This window comes from Lagenorhynchus albirostris, chromosome 7 (assembly GCF_949774975.1).
Source record: "Lagenorhynchus albirostris chromosome 7, mLagAlb1.1, whole genome shotgun sequence".
In the NCBI taxonomy this organism is placed as follows: Eukaryota; Metazoa; Chordata; class Mammalia; order Artiodactyla; family Delphinidae; genus Lagenorhynchus; species Lagenorhynchus albirostris.
In genome coordinates this window covers 114,541,059-114,559,652 of record NC_083101.1, presented here as the reverse complement: position 1 = coordinate 114,559,652, position 18,594 = coordinate 114,541,059, and the positions used below count along the sequence as shown (strand labels likewise).

At 40.4% G+C, this 18,594-nt stretch overlaps 1 protein-coding gene across 4 annotated transcripts in view; it reads right to left on the bottom strand.

Annotated features, from left to right (window-relative positions):
- SPOCK3 (SPARC (osteonectin), cwcv and kazal like domains proteoglycan 3) overlaps positions 1 to 18,594 on the bottom strand; it is a 432,576-nt gene that overhangs the window by 170,760 nt on the left and 243,222 nt on the right. For 3 of the 4 annotated variants that reach the window (XM_060153639.1, XM_060153638.1, XM_060153640.1), the window contains one exon: positions 11,715 to 11,838. The exons of the other annotated variant lie outside the window; for it this stretch is intronic. In XM_060153639.1, the coding sequence (XP_060009622.1) occupies positions 11,715 to 11,838 (124 nt within the window). The remainder of the gene's footprint in view (positions 1 to 11,714; positions 11,839 to 18,594) is intronic. 4 annotated transcript variants of the gene reach the window in all.

The window sequence follows — 18,594 nt, the reverse complement described above, 5'->3', positions numbered from 1 at the left end:
CCCTGGATTCCCTGGTTGGATGGAGGTGGTCCTGGACATTTGTCCATGCAGGTCACAGGCAGGGATGTAACGGGTCTCTAACTTTCACAAAAGTGCCCTCTTCCCTCCTGGGCTGGACGCTTATAGATGAACTGTTTATGGGTGAGGTTGAGAGGCTGATAGGAAGAAATGGGACCTCTGAGTTGCTGTCATTGGCAGGGTAATTTTACGGTAACACAGGGAGAGCCACAACCCCAACACCCGGGGAGGGGACGCCTCAGGCCCTGGGAAGTGGCGGAGGGAGAGGCATCACAGATGCTCCGTCTTCCAGAACAATGCCTGCCTCTCCCCGTCAAAGCAGGTGCCCTGTGTGCCCTCCCAGTGCTGCAGATGCCTTATTTAAAATACCTGACTGCTGGAGTTGCCCTCCCTGGACTCCCCTTCTCCATCCTTCCTAACTTATCACGCAGCCTCCAGGAACAGGAAGGCATGGACCAGCTCCTGAAACTCCTGTATAAACACCTGCCAACATGTCCAGATGCCTTTCCCAGACCCCATTCTTAGCCATCCTCGGAGGTGGATGGATGCCACCAGGATTGTCTTTTGGAAAAACATAGGACATAGGGAACAGGCTTCTTTCCAGCTTTCACTCCAAAAACAGGAGCAGAGTCAATTATTCCAACTCAGTTGGGACACCTAAGCTCTCCCAGCCAGGCTGGAGGGCACATGGGATGCCCTGTGTTCCCTGAACAACGTAGGTCCTGCCTGCAGGTCATGGCAGTTTTAACAACACTTTCTTTCCAGGACACCCTGCACATTACTGGTGATGGACACCAGGCATGAACTCACCTCTGTCTTAAAAAAATGGTGATGTGCTCCCGCTGGGTGGTCTGAGACCATCACCTGCTTTAGGAAATGCCCCTAGCAGATGGTGTAGCCTTCAGATACCTGAGGAGCTCTGTCCACAGGGAAGGGACCCTCGGGCATTCAGTTTCAGGTGACACACCTGACTCATCCCTATGAGCATCTTCCAGGAAGTTCTCTCCCTAACAGGAGGGATCCAATTAGAAAAGCTGATATAAAAACTGTCACTGATCTTAGGTGAGGTGATCAATGACACCATGTTGCTCCTGGAAGGGATTCACTTCAGCTTCAAGACTGACCACTGGATGACATCATTGTCATAAAAGCCTCCTTGGCCAAGTGAGGTCTATGCAGTCACTAATGCATCCTGCTGTCCCTGGGTTAAATTCTCAGGCCAGATGGTCAGATGAAGACGGACGCTTGAGGCAAAAGCCACTTGGATTTCTAAGGCAGACCTTGGGGGTTTACAGGGTTTGTGGGGAGGTGGGGCCCGGGGCCCTGGAGAAGGGAGGTGTCAACACTGCAAACAGGCTGGTCTCCTCTTCTGCTTGGATCGCCCTGGGTGTCAGCCTTCGTTAAATGCTGCCTGAGATAAACTGACCGGGATTGGCCCCTGCACTGTTGATCGTATGGATGCAGTGGTTGATGGAGCGAGGTACTTACAGGAGAAGTCTCTGGCCAAGAAGATAGGGAATGAGGGTGGATATGATAAGAGCCAGTTCTGCTAGGTCACGCATAGTTCTGCATGTCTTCCCGTCAGAGGCACAGACAATTTGTTCTGTACGAGGATGTTTGTGTAGCAGACTTGGAAGAGACTTTCTCCTGAAGTATCTGCTTTTAATTATCTTTAGCTTTCAATATCATAAGTGTGCTTTTCCACTGTTTTATGAATTCCATTAATCTTGTTGAGATCATCTTTGTGTAATGGTATAATATTTTTGGCAAGTAATGTGGCTTTTTAATCTGGCTGGATTTTATTTTGATAATCAATCATTTCTTCTTACTTTTCTCACCTGGCACATTGTACTTCTTGTATTTGTAGATTCATGCCTTTCAACATTTCTGGAAAAATTTTCAATATCTCTTTTAACATTTTCTCCACCTTATTATTTCTGGCTTCTCTTTCTGTATCTCAGATTAAATTTACTTATCCCTTCTCATTCTAGTCTCTATCCCCTATTACCCTTTTTGGATAATTTTTCTGAAATATTTTCTGAAATATATCAGTCATTTTTCTGAAATATATAAATACACAAATATATACACATAGACATTATGTTTATATACTTATTTTTGTTACATATATTTTCTGTTTTTTATATGCATATTATCACATGCATATATTATAGTTCATTAATTCTCTTCATCCAATGTCTAATTAAATATATTTAATTTTTAAATATATTTTTAATTGAACAGGTCATATTTGGTTATTTTGCAAATCTAATATTATCTGAAATTATGTTGGTCTTCCTGTATCTTTCAACACCACTTTAAGTCTGTAAACATTTTACACGTTAAAAACATTTCATATAGTGGTTGTATGTTCTGTTTTACCTAATTATTTATCTGATAGTTTTGATATTTAAGTATTGAAACCTGTCTAGTTTTGTTCTTACATTGTTCCCTCCTTACCTGTTGGCTTTTGTCATTTAGTTAGTTGGTTTATTTATATTAGTGTGTTTCTTCTACTTATAAGATTTATTGGTATGTGAGCAAAGAGTTGGCAGAATACCATCTGGAGAATCCTTAGGAGTCTGGATTCCTGGTACTTTTCTACAGAGAGAACTTATGTTGGGATTTGCAAGTGTCAGGGGTACTGAGTACACAGAATCCCTTAAATTCTATTTATCATCCCTGGGGCTTCCCCAACCTCTGCTCTGAGGTGGTGAAATCCAAAACCCCAGGTCTGTAAGAGAACAGGTTCAAAGGTATAAATATTGTACCGCAATAATGGTATTATTACCCAATAATGGTATTATTTCTTTTTTGCCCCCCCAGTTTCTATATTAGAGCTTAATTACCTCCTAGTTTCAGCTGGCTTTTGTTTAATTGGCTTGTTTCAGAAGGCATAGCATCCTTAACCTGTTGTCTGTTCACAGAACTGGATCAATTTCCTTGGTGGAGAGCATTGAGGTGGAGCGAGATAACAGACAATGAAATACACAGTGATCACAGAGAGATGGCAGGAAATCTATAATTTGCCCATGCGTTCACTGGAAGGGTATGACAGCCACACACTACTGTGTTTATTCCATAATTTACATGATTATAAATCTACACACATATAAGTACATACTATACAGGACACACTTGACTTTTCTTTGCCGAGAAAAATAATTTCTCACTGTATTAACACCACATTCCTCTAATAATGTTATCCACATTGCTATTAATAAATCATTAATATGCATAAATACATACCATATTACATTACACTGATTTGTTACATATTATTATTTCCTATCTTTCGTACTTTTATTTGTAGCCTTGCTGTTTACCAGCCCTGTGACCTTATGAATATACTTAATCTCTTTGTGCTTCAGATTCCTTATCTTTAAATTACTAGTGAGTGTTTTTTGTGTCTCCTACTGTTGTCTGAGGAATAATTCATATGAAAATTATCACATCACATTAATGAATACGTGCATTAATACAGTAACTCAGAGCAGCCATCAACACACACGAGGCAGGCACTAAGTATCAGCCTTCTGAGAATCTTTTCTCTGCTGCACGAGTTGTGATTTAGACAAAAGAGATGCAGACACAGCTTTTCCAAAGGTGCTACCAGCACGCTGGCCCTGAACTTGCTAGAAACTCATGGTATATCTCAGCGGGAACGCCTTCTACCAGCAGGGTAAGAATGCCTCAGTTACCTTCACACATGGATGCCTCTTCATCTTGCTATAACCTGAGTTTTTAAAGAGCTGGAATATACATGTCTTCTCTAAATCTCTCCTATTGCCTATCATGATTCTTGCTTCTTGATAAAGTGACGAATAATTGAGGTTACAAAGGACATCACTAGGGTAAAACCCAGGCCTGATAAGTACATCAATCAGGAGCTCGCTGGCCTGTCCACGCCCAGAACAGCACAGTGGCCACCGTGTGCCTGAAGCTGACCTTGATCCTGGCGTCGTTACTTTCCAGCTTCACGGCTGCTCTGTGTCTCCTCTCCCTTATCTAATGATTGTGGACCACTAGAGAATCTGTCTTCTAGGGTTGTTTTAAATATCAGGTTAGCACACAAAATATTTAGACCATTACTTGACATCGTTGCTCAATTATTTTAGGAATTCCTGCCTCTATGACTTTAACAGCGACAGCTACTACATGCCAACGACTACCGTTATTACACTTCCCTTAGAGAACATGTATATTCAAGCATGCTCTACATATGTCAAGATTTTTAGAAAACCGTCTCCTTAGAAATGCAAACCCTGTGGAATATTTACAAAATACAAGTTCCTTTCATTGAAAAGGCAAAAATTATATTATCTAAGAAAGCACGGAGATTCCACCAGTGAACATATGTGTTGTTCTCCCTTTTTTTTTTTTTTTTCCGGTACGCGGGCCTATCACTACTGTGGCCTCTCCCGTTGCAGAGCACAGGCTCCGGACGCGCAGGCCCAGAGGCCATGGCTCACGGGCCCAGCCGCTCCGCAGCACACGGGACCCTCCCGGACCAGGGCACGAACCCGCATCCCCTGCATTGGCAGGCGGACTCTCAACCACTGCGCCACCCGGGAAGCCCTGTTCTCCCATTTTTAATAGATAGTAACACAAAATATAGACACTGACCTTGCATGTTCTATTCTATGAGGGCTGCAGAGAACCTGATTAGCATATACAAAACCTGTATGTAACTTCATACCTAATGGTAAAATACTGAAAACTTTCTCCTAAATTTGGATTAAGGCAAAGAGGTACATTGAACATTGTACTGAAAGCCTTAACCAGAATAATAAGGCAAGAAAAAGAAAAAAAGCATAAAAAGAAGGGAAGGAAGAAATAAATCTGTGTCTATTCAAAGAGGATGATTATAGGCGTAGAAAATCCTGAGACAGCCACAACAAAACACTGTTAGAAATAAGTGAATTTAGCAAGGTGTCAATAAACAGGGTCAGTATAGAAAGATTAGTTATATGACAATACACTAGCAAATAAACGTCACAACTAAATTTACAGTAGCATTAATAAAAATAAGTTAGCAATACATTTAACAAAAAATATTACAGGTCCCTATACCAAAAACTACAAAACTTTTATTAACTTTAGCTAACAAAATGAAGACATATACCTAGTGTGTGGATTTGAAGATTGTTATCCATCTCCTCAAATTTATCTACAGATCTGACAAAATCTTAATGATTATTCAAGCTGTTTTTTTGTAGAAATTGACAGACCGATTCTAAAATTCATATGGAAACGCAAAGGGCAAGTGCTGAAGCAGCACTGAAAAGGTGGAATCAAGTCAGACTTGCAGCACTTGAACTCAAAACTTAACATAAAGACACAGGCAAACAGGTTGTGCGGCACATCCTAGGGGCAGATGAATAATTCCCCGAGACAAAACAGACACAGAGGGCTTCCCTGGTGGCGCATTGGTTGACAGTCCGCCGGCCGATGCAGGGGACACGGGTTCGTGCCCCGGTCCGGGAAGATCCCACATGCCGCGGAGCGGCTGGTCCCGTGAGCCATGGCCGCTGGGCCTGTGCGTCCGGAGCCTGTGCTCCGCAGCGGGAGAGGCCACAGCAGTGAGAGGCCTGCGTACCGCAAAAAAAAAACAAAAACAACCCCAAACAAAACAGACACAGAAAGACTCCCACTTTCAGGACCACTTCATTTTTGACAAAGAAACCTAGGCAATCTGATGGGGCAAAAACAACAAATGGATGTTCCCACAACTGGCTACACTGAAGAAGTGATATTCACCCCCTGCCTCTTACCAAACACAAAGACCAATCACCACGTACACACAAACCTAAGAGTTAAAACTTTCAGTCTCCTAAGAAAACACCGAAGATTGTCTTCTACAAGAAGTTATAACCATAGAAAACTGATGATTTAGGCTTCTGTATCATGCAGAAATCTCTAAAAATATAATTCTGAAAAATGGCTCTGAAACCACAGGCTTCAAACCAGTGACAAACAAGCAACTATAAACTTAAAGGGCATATATTGCCATCTTTACTTAGTGATTCAAATAAAAATAGTTATCACATTTATTATGCGTAGTAACTAGAAAAAATGAAGGGCACTTAATTTTTTAAGAAGGTTTTCTGCTCCAAATTCCTATTTAAAAAAAAAAAAAAGTGGGGACTTCCCTGGCAATGCAATGGTTAAGAATCCGCCTGCCAATGCAGGGGACATGGGTTTGAGTCCTGGTCTGGGAAGATCCCACATGCCGAGGAGCAACTAAGCCCATGTGCCACAACTACGAGCCTGTGCTCTAGAGCCCACGAGCCACAACTACTGAGCCCGCGCACCGCAACTACTGAAGCCTGTGTGCCTAGAGCCCATGCTCCACAATGAGAGAAGCCACTGCAATGAGAAGCCCACACACCACAATGAAGAGTAGCCCCCGCTCACCGCAACTAGAGAAAGCCCATGGGCAGCAACGAAGACACAACACAGCCAAAAAAAAAAAGCAAAAGCAAAAATGATCTCAATTTAGACAATGGACACTGGACTTCACTGAGACATTGGGCAAATTACTTCACTTCTGTGCATCAGTGCATCTATAAAAGGGACAACCGTAAGTTAATATACTCAAAGCGTTTACAGTATCTGCCCCCAAAAAGAGCTAAATAAATGCTTGATCAGTGTAGACACACGTATCTATATGAGAGTATGAAGTTCAATGTAGTGAAAAGGTCATGGGTCACCGCACTGCAAGATCAATGCACAGGTTACAGCAGATGTCAGACAAGAGGCAGGCACAGGGCAGGTCCCCACAGCCGAGCCCTGGCATCCGCCCTGGGAGGCAGTGGTCCGAGCACTGGGAAGGCCCTCAGAACTCAGTGTCCAGCTGTCACAGCAGCGTGGCCGAACTTCCGTGCCCTGGGGCAAGGCACCCAGGTCCTCGCTAAGCCTCTGTCCAAAGGTGGTCACTGCACAGTCTAGGACCACCGGGGATTTGAGAACAAAAAGAAGCAGAAGATGATAAGGGACTCATAACACTGCCCACTGCTTCATTTCCACCTAATAAGGAAAGAGCTTTGGAATAATCACTGAATTTGGCATTTTCTGAGTTGCTGGTAAATGTTGTCAGTCTTGGTGAAGCCGTGGCAAAGAGTGTCCAGTGTGTCATGGAGCAACTGGCAAGGCAGAGTGCGAAACAAGCGGTAAAGACCACGGGTCAAAACGTAGATTCAGATTTTACTGATGGTCGCTACTTCAAAGATAAGTGTGTGACAACACATACGTTTCCCAACTTTTCATTCTCCTAAGGAACTACATTAAACATAATTAAAGAAATTAAAGAAATCACAAAACCTCTATAATATCTATGGAGTTTGGTGAAAGACCATTTAATACACAGTTACTCACACAAAAGTAAGATTATAATTTCAAAAATAAATCAATATATCAATGTAGAAACTAGTGAACACTGTCCTAAACTCATTCAATATATATAACTCAAGAGTCTTGAACAGGTCAGGAAAGCAAGCCTACGTCTTTGTCAAGGCTACGGAAAAGCATAAAATAATCCATGAAGCAAAGTCCTGGGGAAGGAGATGCAGGTGTTTGGGGTACCGAGAGATTAAAGCCTTAACTCTCAAAAATACAGCATCCCAGCCAGGAGCCAAAAGCCAAGCCAAGTTGAAAAGCAGTTCAAAGAGAAACAGTGCACATCTATTCCTGACTGTCGATCTTTCAAAATAAAATGAACTCAAAGTGCTCAGGGGAAGGAAGGCAGGACATGTAAATACCAAATGCTAACAGGAGAACGTGGAAACTTACAATGGAATTTTCTCAAATTACAACGAAGAGTAAATGCTTCCACTTCAGTGCTAATGTTACTGTTCTACTTTATTAAATACAAGAACAACAACTGTTATATCTAAGAATTCAAAGGCAATAGATTGAAGAGATGCAACGGTGGTTCTCAACCATGCCTACACATAAAAATCACTTGGGGAGCTTTCAAAATTTAGATTCCCAGGGCCTCGTCCCAAACCAATTTAAGTGGCATCTCTGCAGCTGGTGTCGGGAACTGCAGAATAAGACGCAGAAGCTTTCTATTTACTTGCCTTTCCTCAACACACACACACACGCAGTTTCCTATACTGACTGGTATTTATTGCAATAGTTCAGCTCCCAAGCACTGCATGACTAAAAATCAGAGAAAAGTATCAAAAACCACCCAGCACGTTGTGCCTGGAGAGTTCACGTTACAGACACCCGGCTGAGCTCTAGAACATCAGTATTGTTTGCTGACTTCTGCTCAGCAGATATAGCTTACAACCTACACAAGTCAGACACAAACATGCCCTAGTTCTAACATAGATGCTACATTGGAGAACAATTCCTGGTTTCACTGAAGCCGGGCAACACAATGCAAAGAGACGTTGCCTGAAGGAAGAAACAGAGACCTTCATCTTTTGTGTCAATTTCAGGAATGATTACCTCTCAAACAGCCTTGAACAGACTTATATTTACATTTTTCTGCTACTGCTGAATTCGGAAGAATTCGGAAAACATGGGTTCTTCTGAACAGAATGATTAAGTAGACTTCCAAAACAGTCCATCGCTTTTCTTAACATGAAAAAAATTAGATAACATTACAAAAACACTTTTTATGAAAATCACGAGTCCCAATATTTCTCCAAGTAAATCTATGTTTTCAGTTATTCATCTGTGCCTTTGTCTTTTCTGTAAACATTTTAAAAACACTCCTCTGAGGACGGCTACACAAGCTGACACATTCAGAGCTTGAAGGCTAATAAAATAATTATTCAAAATCGGTTCCTTTGTGTCATGAGGGGCACTTTCCAAGATTAAATCCTTGTTATGACCTTTGACTAAAGTTTCCTTCGGAGACCTTCTGATAACTGTCTTTCTCACCTCAGCCCCAGCGCCTGGACCTACTGTGCTTTGTAACGACCTCTCCTCCAATTATGTTGTACGGCGGAATATAACTTAAAGCTTCATCTCGATAAATTGAGCTGAAAGTAATGAGAAAATATTGTGGGCCTAAAATAAAACATATAGGAATATGGTTTGCAGTAGTAAAACAAAACCGAACCAAACCGAAAACCCTGTATGTCAATGCAGGGTGTCCGTAATACAGAGGGATGGTAAGAAGACCCGGATGTAGGGTCCCTCGCTCTGGACCAGATGGCCTGGCTCTGGCCAGTCTTCATCATATCAGGATCACTCACAGCTCCAAGCAAGGAGCTTCCCGGATTGCACGGAGCTTGGTATTTGGAGCTCTACCTTTACTCTGAGCGCAAATGCCCACCAGCCCCCAAAAGCTGTTTAAATCTGCCCTGTCAGGGTTTGCTTGGTCTACTGACAAAGCTGAGTGAGGCAAGAGCCAGAAGAAGGGTCCCGTGACTCCTGCACCTGCCTTATTTATTATCTTGTTCATATGACAAGATAAGCTTCTCCAGACAGCACTGGCCTCTGCAGTCTTTGTTCGGATGCCTAAAGAGCCTAGGGCAATGCCTGTCTCACAGAAGAAAGGTTGAGGCCTTAATGTGAATTTAAATCCCATGAATTTCTAAAAGTGTTAGTAAGAAGAGTTTAGCCTGGGTTCCTCCTGGGCTGAGATCACTATTTAGTTCGCATTATATTATACAGTTCAGCTTGCTGTCAGTGTAGACACTTAAGGCTAGAATTGGTGATCAAAAGCGGAAAAATCACGAACTTAAATGAGAATCAACAGAAATGAGGATTGAAGTTTGGGGTGACTAAAAACTCATATTCATTTGAACCATGTTCTTTTTATTTTTATGTCTTTCTATACAAACAAGGCACGCATTGAAAGTGAGACATACCCAAAGAAATGTTAAATTAATAATTCAAGGATGGATTATTTAGAATAATTCTATTGACAATATCAGTGAGGGTGTAGGATTGTAAGCTGGGGCTTCACAACAGTGGGAAACCCCGAGGAATTGTGAATCCACGTGAATTAGCCTACTTATGGCAGGAGTATTTAGTCCTGAGTGGGAGACTGTGTTTCTCTAAAATCATCAAAGACTCCCACGTGGTCTCAACAGGTAGAAACCTCTTGTGACCGTACCTCTGTGCCCTGTGACAGTACACTGTCAGAGAATGGATCATGGCAAGAGGGACCTAGAGAGGCATGTGGCGGCCTAACGCTGGCCCTCTCCAGGGAGGATGACACCCTCCCCGGTGCTAACACACCAGGGCCCACAGCAAGTACATTCCTGAGGCTGAGAAAGACACAGGGCTCCCTGAGGGAGATGCCGGGAATGACCTCAGCCTCTCTCTTGACTCAACCTGTTCAATCATCAACGTCCATCAAGTCAACTTAGGAGTCAAATTTGCTTCCCAAGGAACTCCAGCTACCACGCTGAATACTAGAACCTGCATCCTTTGTTGTGAGTTAATGCATCAGCAGAATGCGATCCACATCGTGAGCTGTGGGATGTGAGAATATGACGTGGGTTCCTTCTCCCTTGCACTGACAGCAGGAATTTCAGCTTGCAAAGCCGAGGGTCCCCGAGATCGAGGTAGTATTGAGAGGATGGGTGACACACTCCTTCCTCCTAGCAATATCTCCACCCCCACATACACCCTGAAAACTTAGCAAACAGGCACATGGTAGCCTCACCCAGTAAGTACTATGCACATATCTATTGACTGTATTAAGCTTCCTCGTCCCTGTAGCCCTCTTCTCAATTGTAAACTGCCGGTGCAAGGTGTAGGGAAATATTTTCTGAGAAAAAGTATGGTTCATAAAGTGGTAGGCACCAAACACAGTGTTCTGATAGCCAAAAACTTCTGGAATTTACTTTGCTTTAAGCAAAACTAGATATGAACTGAGGTAAGGTTACTTTATAGACTTCATGGATCGTATTTAACTTGAATATACCTATAGTTTCTAAAAGAAATGTTGATCTGTTTAATTACAGGGTAAAGCCCCACTGGGGACACTACATAATGTGCCATCTTACCTTCTCAAAATACATTTTAGAACAATCTAAATTCATAAATGCATCTGACCCTGAAGTTTCAGGTAAGAGGTCATGAGCCGTATTCCTTCCTATCACGTAATCAAAGAAAACTCATCAACGTTCTATTACATAAAGTTCTTAAAACCTCCTAAATATTTGAACGATATGGGGCATCAAACGAGGTGCAGATTCATGTAGCTGGAGACACTGAATCAGAGAAGACATCAAATCTGGGCTTCGGTGTCAGCTAAATATGTGAAATGTGCTATTTCTTTCTGAGACTTGTTTTTCTCTTTTGCTGTAAGGAATTTTGGGGGGCTTAAATGAGATAATATAGGAAATAACATATGAAATACAATAGTAATGATGTTGACGGATTTTAGCTGGGACAGCTGTTGTAACTGTTAACATTATTATATACGTGGTAACGCTTCTGCCCTCTCTCAGAGTATCTAGAAAGGAAATGTTGGTTTTAATATCTGAGGGTTCAGTGTTCACAGAATCAATATTTCAAACTTTAAAAATTCTGTATAGGAGAAACAAATGTACAGATGTTTGAATCATATTCCCAACTAGTGATATTAATCACATTATTTTAAAAGTTAAAGTATTTGGATGACCACACTGGAGAACTAACAGTTTTAATCACTTACTAATGACTATGTACATACATATATGAATATGTATATGTTTTATAATAAATGACTATCGTTGTCTTACCTGAGAAGAGTAGGTATGTCCATCTGAACCACAGACGGGGCTGGTAGAGACCCCTGAGCACTGCTGGCAGGCGGATGTCGGGGGACCCCTCCACTGCTTCTGCCCAACTCCTGCATCTTTCATACTGTTGAAAAAATAAAACAAACATACTTAGTGCATTTATTTAAAAAATAAATTTATATTAGCATCATGCCTTTTCTCCACTGTCATTCCAACTCTTCAAGATAAATTAGAATCAGTAAATTGTACCCTCATTTCCAATGTGTTAGTCTATACAGTGTTCTTTATAAACTTTTGTTTCATAATCAAGGTTTTCCTATAATAAAATAAGAATATATTCCTTAAAAAGATTCCGCTGGTTACATATAGACTACAGTTACACTTCATCACATGGATTCTCTGGTTTTAATTTGTGGTTGTGAAATGTGTTTTGAACAGCCCCCCAAACAGCTCACATGTCTGGAACTTTCCCAAGGGCCCCCCTAGAATTCTACTAGAAATACTATTAGAAAGCAGACACCTAATTCACCAGGCATCCCAGAGGCGCATGAAAATAAGAGCAGCTTACTTTAGAGAAAATAGCGATAAGAAACACTTTTCCAGCAAAGACCAGTATTTAGAGAGCCCAATTAGCAGGTTCGGTGAGAGCCAATCCTCTCTTTCTTGTATGGAAAGAACTCAAAATACATCCATCTGGCTTTGATCTGAAATAAAGTGGGAAAACCCATTCTCTTCCGCTACCTACTTCTAAATTATCCGTTTCTCCACTTTGATTAAACTACTTCTGCTTGGCCTATTTGTGTGAACAGTTCACACAGAAATGGGGAAAGGCCTTAAAAGTAGGAATAAAAACAACAGAGAATCTCTACACAAGCATTTTGTAGTTAAAAGTCCTCCAGTAAATCAGCACTCGGTCTTGTTCATTAAAACTGCTCATGGAGAGTAATTTGATGTCTCTATCAAGATGAGAAACGAGGTTTTACTGGAAACATTTGCTGCCCTTTGGCTTTTCTTTTTTTTTTTTTCACGAATAAGTCAAATCTACAAAAAAGTAACCCCAAAAGACAACTAAGACATGTAGTGTTAATCCTCATTATAGGGAAAGAAGTTCGGACTAATGTACTTTAAATTGTGATAACATTTGGGTGGGCTTTGGGAAAAGGTTTACCACCTTCTCTTACCCCCTCATCCCTCTCCCCCGGCCACCTCCCCCTCAAAAAGAAGCCTATGATAGCTCCAAACACATTTTCTTCATTTAACTTTTGTAAATTCTGCCAAATGACCACTTTAAAATCTTGTCTGGCCACAGATATAACCTCATAAGAGACACAAAAGGGAAAATAACCGTGCTGCTATTACTGATTAAAAGATTGGCACATGGGCTTCCCTGGTGGCGCAGTGGTTGAGAGTCCGCCTGCCGATGCAGGGGACACGGGTTCGTGCCCCGGTCCGGGAAGATCCCACATGCCGCGGAGCGGCTGGGCCCGTGAGCCATGGCCGCTGAGCCTGCGCGTCCGGAGCCTGTGCTCCGCAGCGGGAGAGGCCACAGCAGTGAGAGGCCCGCGTACCGGAAAAAAAATAAATAAATAAAAAGACTGGCACAAAATCCTAATGGGAATCAAAACAATGACTGGAAAAACAGGGACATTATTCTACGCCACCTCCAGACTCATAAGTCACAGAGATGGAGCAGAGAGAAACAAGAAACATAAAATACTATGTTTGCCTTTTTCTTTCACTGTGTGCAATCAAAACAAGGCACGAAATTATGAAATTATTTGCTCTTCAGTTACATTAGGAGAAATCATTACCAAGCACAGGCTTCTAATCAATAGAAAGTATTTTATTAGAACAGCATGTCTTTATCGCTTTTGCTTTGGGATATGCACCTGTCTGTACACTATGACATACATATGTCAACACTATGACTCTTTGTAATCACCTCATTCCCTTTTCCTAACTTTAAAACTCCACTGAAACACAGAAACTAAGATTGTGACATTACTTTCTTGTATAAACATTTTTTGATACATGACGTAGTCTTTTATATACAATTCAAACAGTAATTATATCTAGAAGTGAAATCTTTTTGAAAATTGGAAGATTTACTAGAAATTATTAAAATTCAAATGACTTCTTAAACAGTGAATTTACCACATACCTGTAAAATAAGGTTTGGGGTAAAAAGTTTTAGTTATCATTATTCCCTTCAAAGTCAACACTGCTGAAGCCTAAACACTTTCAGATTCCTGAAGTGTATCAACAGAGATGGTATTTTTTATGTAGATTTCATCCTGGTCAGGATTTGCTGAAGTATCATCAACATTGGAAGCATCATAATATTGCTTATATTTGCATCATCATTTTGCTTGAGGTGATGACAAATTATACCATTCTGTAAACCAGAAGAATATTTACTTATGTTTAGTTTAAAATAAATACAGCATTAGATGATGATAAATTCACCAGAATTCATGTTTTAATATATTATTCATGCCATACACATGGAGAACACTGAGTCATGAACATTTCACTATACTCAGTAAATCCAAAGGAAGCGCTTAGCATTTTGTCATCAGAACACAGACTTTCTAGAAAGGACAAATTAGTCTACAAAATTTGAAATCCAAAATTCTAAATATCATAGGTTTTATGTGTTCTTAAATCATCTCTGACCTGAAGAAAATGGTTTATGACATTTTCTGTAGAAAGACAAATTACATTCAAGCACATACAGGGCGGTATAGAAGATGGTTCATCCAGGCATATATTAATGTTGGAATTAGGGTATGAATACAAATGAATTTCTAAGACTGTTATTTGAATAAAAAACTACTTCTACAACTCCATAAATCAATTAACCATATACGAAGAAGAATCGCTAGATATAGACAAATAGGACATGTACATTCATTTCAAAAATCAAAACGTCTATGATTGTGAAAATAAGGTTCTTTCATGTGAAAACAAAATGAAAAACCTCACAGCAGGTACTGAGGGGCAAATAAACTGTATTGTTAACAGGACTTGAGGAATTCTAGTAACTCTGACCATTTCTCAGAACAGCCCAAACAGGCCACTGTGTGTGGTGGTATGGGTGGCACACCTGGACCACCCTCAGGGTCCCCTCAGCATCCTGAGGGTTCCACCTGTCCAGGTACATGTGGTACCTCCACTCAAGTCTCTTCACCAAGGAAGAGAGTTTTTCATTCCAAAGTCTCTTTTATCAGACGTATCCTGTGATTCAGAATTTGTTTGCTTTAGCATCAGGAATGTTTCTCAGAATTAGTGTTAATCAAAATCTTGTCTATTAAAATATGTTTGTTCTTAGGAAAATTAGTGTAGTTTATGAGCTAGAAACACAATTTTCTAAGATTTAATTAAATATCTATGCATTGTGTGTAATATGTAAACATTTTTCAGATTGCTTTTTAATTATATTTTCAAGGCCCTATTTAAAGAAGAGCAAAATGTGTTTACGTGAGAGAGAAAATCCTGGCAGTGAGTGTACAGACCAAGACGGGCAAAGTCAAGTGCTTGGGAAAAGGTGGAGCCAGCTGAGGCTATCAGAATGGATACCTGGCATCTGGGGCAGGCGAATGACAGGTAAGAAGTCAGACTTGGCAATCTGCTCTCGGACACCACCAGCCCCCGCCACCAGCAGGCCAGCACCCACCTCACAAGACAGGGACTGGCAGCCAACCAGGCTGGGGACCTGCCCTGCTTATCAGTCGGCCCAATGTAGTCGGCTCCCCCTCAACAGAAGGGCCCACACAGCCCACACAGGGGTACCCCTAGAGCACATAGTTCTGGTGACAGACATGAGTGTGCAGCTGGGCCTCACAGGACACTTCTCCAAGATCAGGAAACATAACCAACCTACAACATACATAGACATAAACACAGAGAATTAGGCAAAAGGGGGAGATGGAGGACTATCTTAGAAATAGACAAAATAAAGAGATCAGAACAGAAAAAAAGTGAAATAGAGACCAAAGAGAGAACAGAAAAGATGGATGAAGGTAAGAGCGGTTTTTTGAAAAAATAATCCAGATTGATAAACCTTTAGCCAGACGTATCAAGAATCAATGCAATCCCTATCAAAATACCAATGACATTTTTCACAGAAGTAGAAAAAATAATTATAAAATTTGTACTGATAATCAAAAGACCCTGAATAGCCACAACAATCTTGAGAAAGAACAGAGCGGGAGGCATCATACTCCCCAACTTGAGACCATACTACAAAGCTACAGTAATCAAAACAGTGTGGTACTGGCACAAAAACAGACACCTAGAGCAATGGAACAGAATAGAGAGCCCAGAAATAAACATTTATATGGTCAATTAATCTACAGCTAAGGAGGCAAGAATACAGAATGTGGAAAAGACACCCTCTTCAATAAGTGGTGCTGGGAAACTGGACAGCTACACACAAAAGAATCAAATTGGACTTCTTTCCCACACCATATACAAAAAAAAAAAAAATCAAAATGAATTAAAAATTTACATGCAAGACCTGAAACCATAAAACTCCTAGAAGAAAACATAGGTAGTACACTCTTTCACATCACTTTTAACTGTATTTTCTTGGATTGTCTACTTAGGAAACAAAAAGCAAAAATAAACAAATGGGACTACTTCAAACTAAAAGGCTTTTGCACAGTGAAAGAAACTGTCAATAAAATTTTTTAAAAAGACCTACTGGGGCTTCCCTGGTGGCGCAGTGGTTCAGAGTCTGCCTGCCGATGCAGGTGACACGGGTTCGTGCCCCGGTCCGGGAAGATACCACATGCCGCGGAGCGGCTGGGCCCGTGAGCCATGGCCGCTGAGCCTGCGCGTCTGGAGCCTGTGCTCCGCAATGGGAGAGGCCACAACAGTGAGAGGCCCGTGTACCGCAAAAAAATAATAATAATAAAATAAAAATATATATATATAAAAAAGACCTACTGAATGGGAGAGGATATTTGCAAACCATATACCCAATAATGGGTTAAAGTCCAAAATATATGAAGAACTCATACAACTCAACACAAAAATGAAAGAAAGGAAGAAAGAAAGGAAGGAAGGAAGGAAGGAAGGAAGGAAGGAAGGAAGGAAGGAAGGAAGGAAGGAAGAAGTGACCCGATTAAAAAACAAGCAGAGGATCTGAATATAAATTTTTCCAAAGGAGACATACAAATGGCCAACAGGCACATGAAAAGATGCTCAACATCACTAATTGTCAGGGAAGTGCAAATCAAAACTACAATGAGATAGCACCTCACATCTGTCAGAATGGCCATCATCGAAAAGAACGCAAATTAACAAATGTTGGTGAGGATATGCAGAAAAGGAAGCCCTTGTGCACTGTTGTGGGATTGTAAACTGGTATAGAAAGTAAGGAAAACACAATGGCGTTTCCTCAAAAAACTAAAAATAGAACTACCATAGGATCCAGCAATTCCATTTCTGAGTATTTTTCTGGAGAAAACAAAAACACTAATTTGAACAGATACACACACCCCTATGTTGATTGTAGCATTATTCACAATGGCCAAGATATGGAAACAACCTAAGTGTCCATCAACAGATGAATGGATAAAGAAGATGTGGTCCATATATATGACGGAATACTATTCAGCCAAAAAAAAAAAAAAAAAGAATGAAGTTTTGCTACTTGCGACAACATGGATAACCCTGGAAGGCATTAACCTGGAAGTGAAATAACTCAGAGAGAGAAAGACAAATACTGTATGATCTCACTTACATGTGGAATCTAGAAAACAAATGAACAAACATAACAAAACATAAGGAGTCATAGATGCACAGAACAAATAGGTGGCCGCCAGAAGGGAGGGGGTTGGAGGGAGGAAAGAAATAGGTGAAGGAGATTAAGAGGTAGAAACTTCCAGGTATAAAATAAATGTCATGGCGATGTAAATGTATAGCAGAGGGGATATAGTCAATAATATTATAGTTGCAGGAGATGCAAGATAGGGTTGGGGATTAAGAGGTACAAACTACTATGTATAAAATAAATAAGTAAAAATATACATAATTATAAAAATAAATAATATGTAAAATAATATAATATAAAAGTAATATACAGCACAGAGAATATACTCAATATTTTATAATAACTTTAAATGGAGTATAATCTATAAGATATTGAATCAATATTGTACACTTGAAATTAATATAATATTGTAAGTCAAGTATAACTTCAATAAAAAAAAATAATAAGATTGTAACACCTTTGTATGGTGACACAGGGTACTTGACTTGTCATGGTGACCACTTTGTAATGTATAAAAATACAGAATTACTATGTTGGTCCCCTGAAACTAACACAATATTGTCAGTCAATTATACCTCAGTAAAAAAATAGGTTTGGCAAAAGCATCGCTAAGTATATTACTCTGAATACTCTAAGTGCAAAAGATCTTTAACCTCTGAGAGGAAATCTAATTTTTTGATATATCAAAGGCTATTTGCAATTACTTATTGTGAATTATTATCAGATTGGGTAATATAGTTTTCTCCCATTATTGATGTATAAAAACTCAAACTGGCTGCAAAACCCTGAAATTTTAAAAAATTACTCTTCCAACTGCAACCCTGCTACAATCAGACTCTTCAAATAATACCGTTGTAAAAATCTATTGTTTATTCAATTTTGAAAGATTACCTTCCATTTACAGTTATTACAAAATATTGGCTCTATTCCCCGTGTTGTACATACTTCCTTGAGCCCATCTTACCCGATAGTTTGTACCTCTCCCTCCCCCACCCCCATATTGCCTTTTAAGAGAACTGTTAAGTATATATTTCAGTTTGAAGATTAAAGTTAAACATTTATTTATCCACCTTATAATGACATCCTATATCCCCATGATCC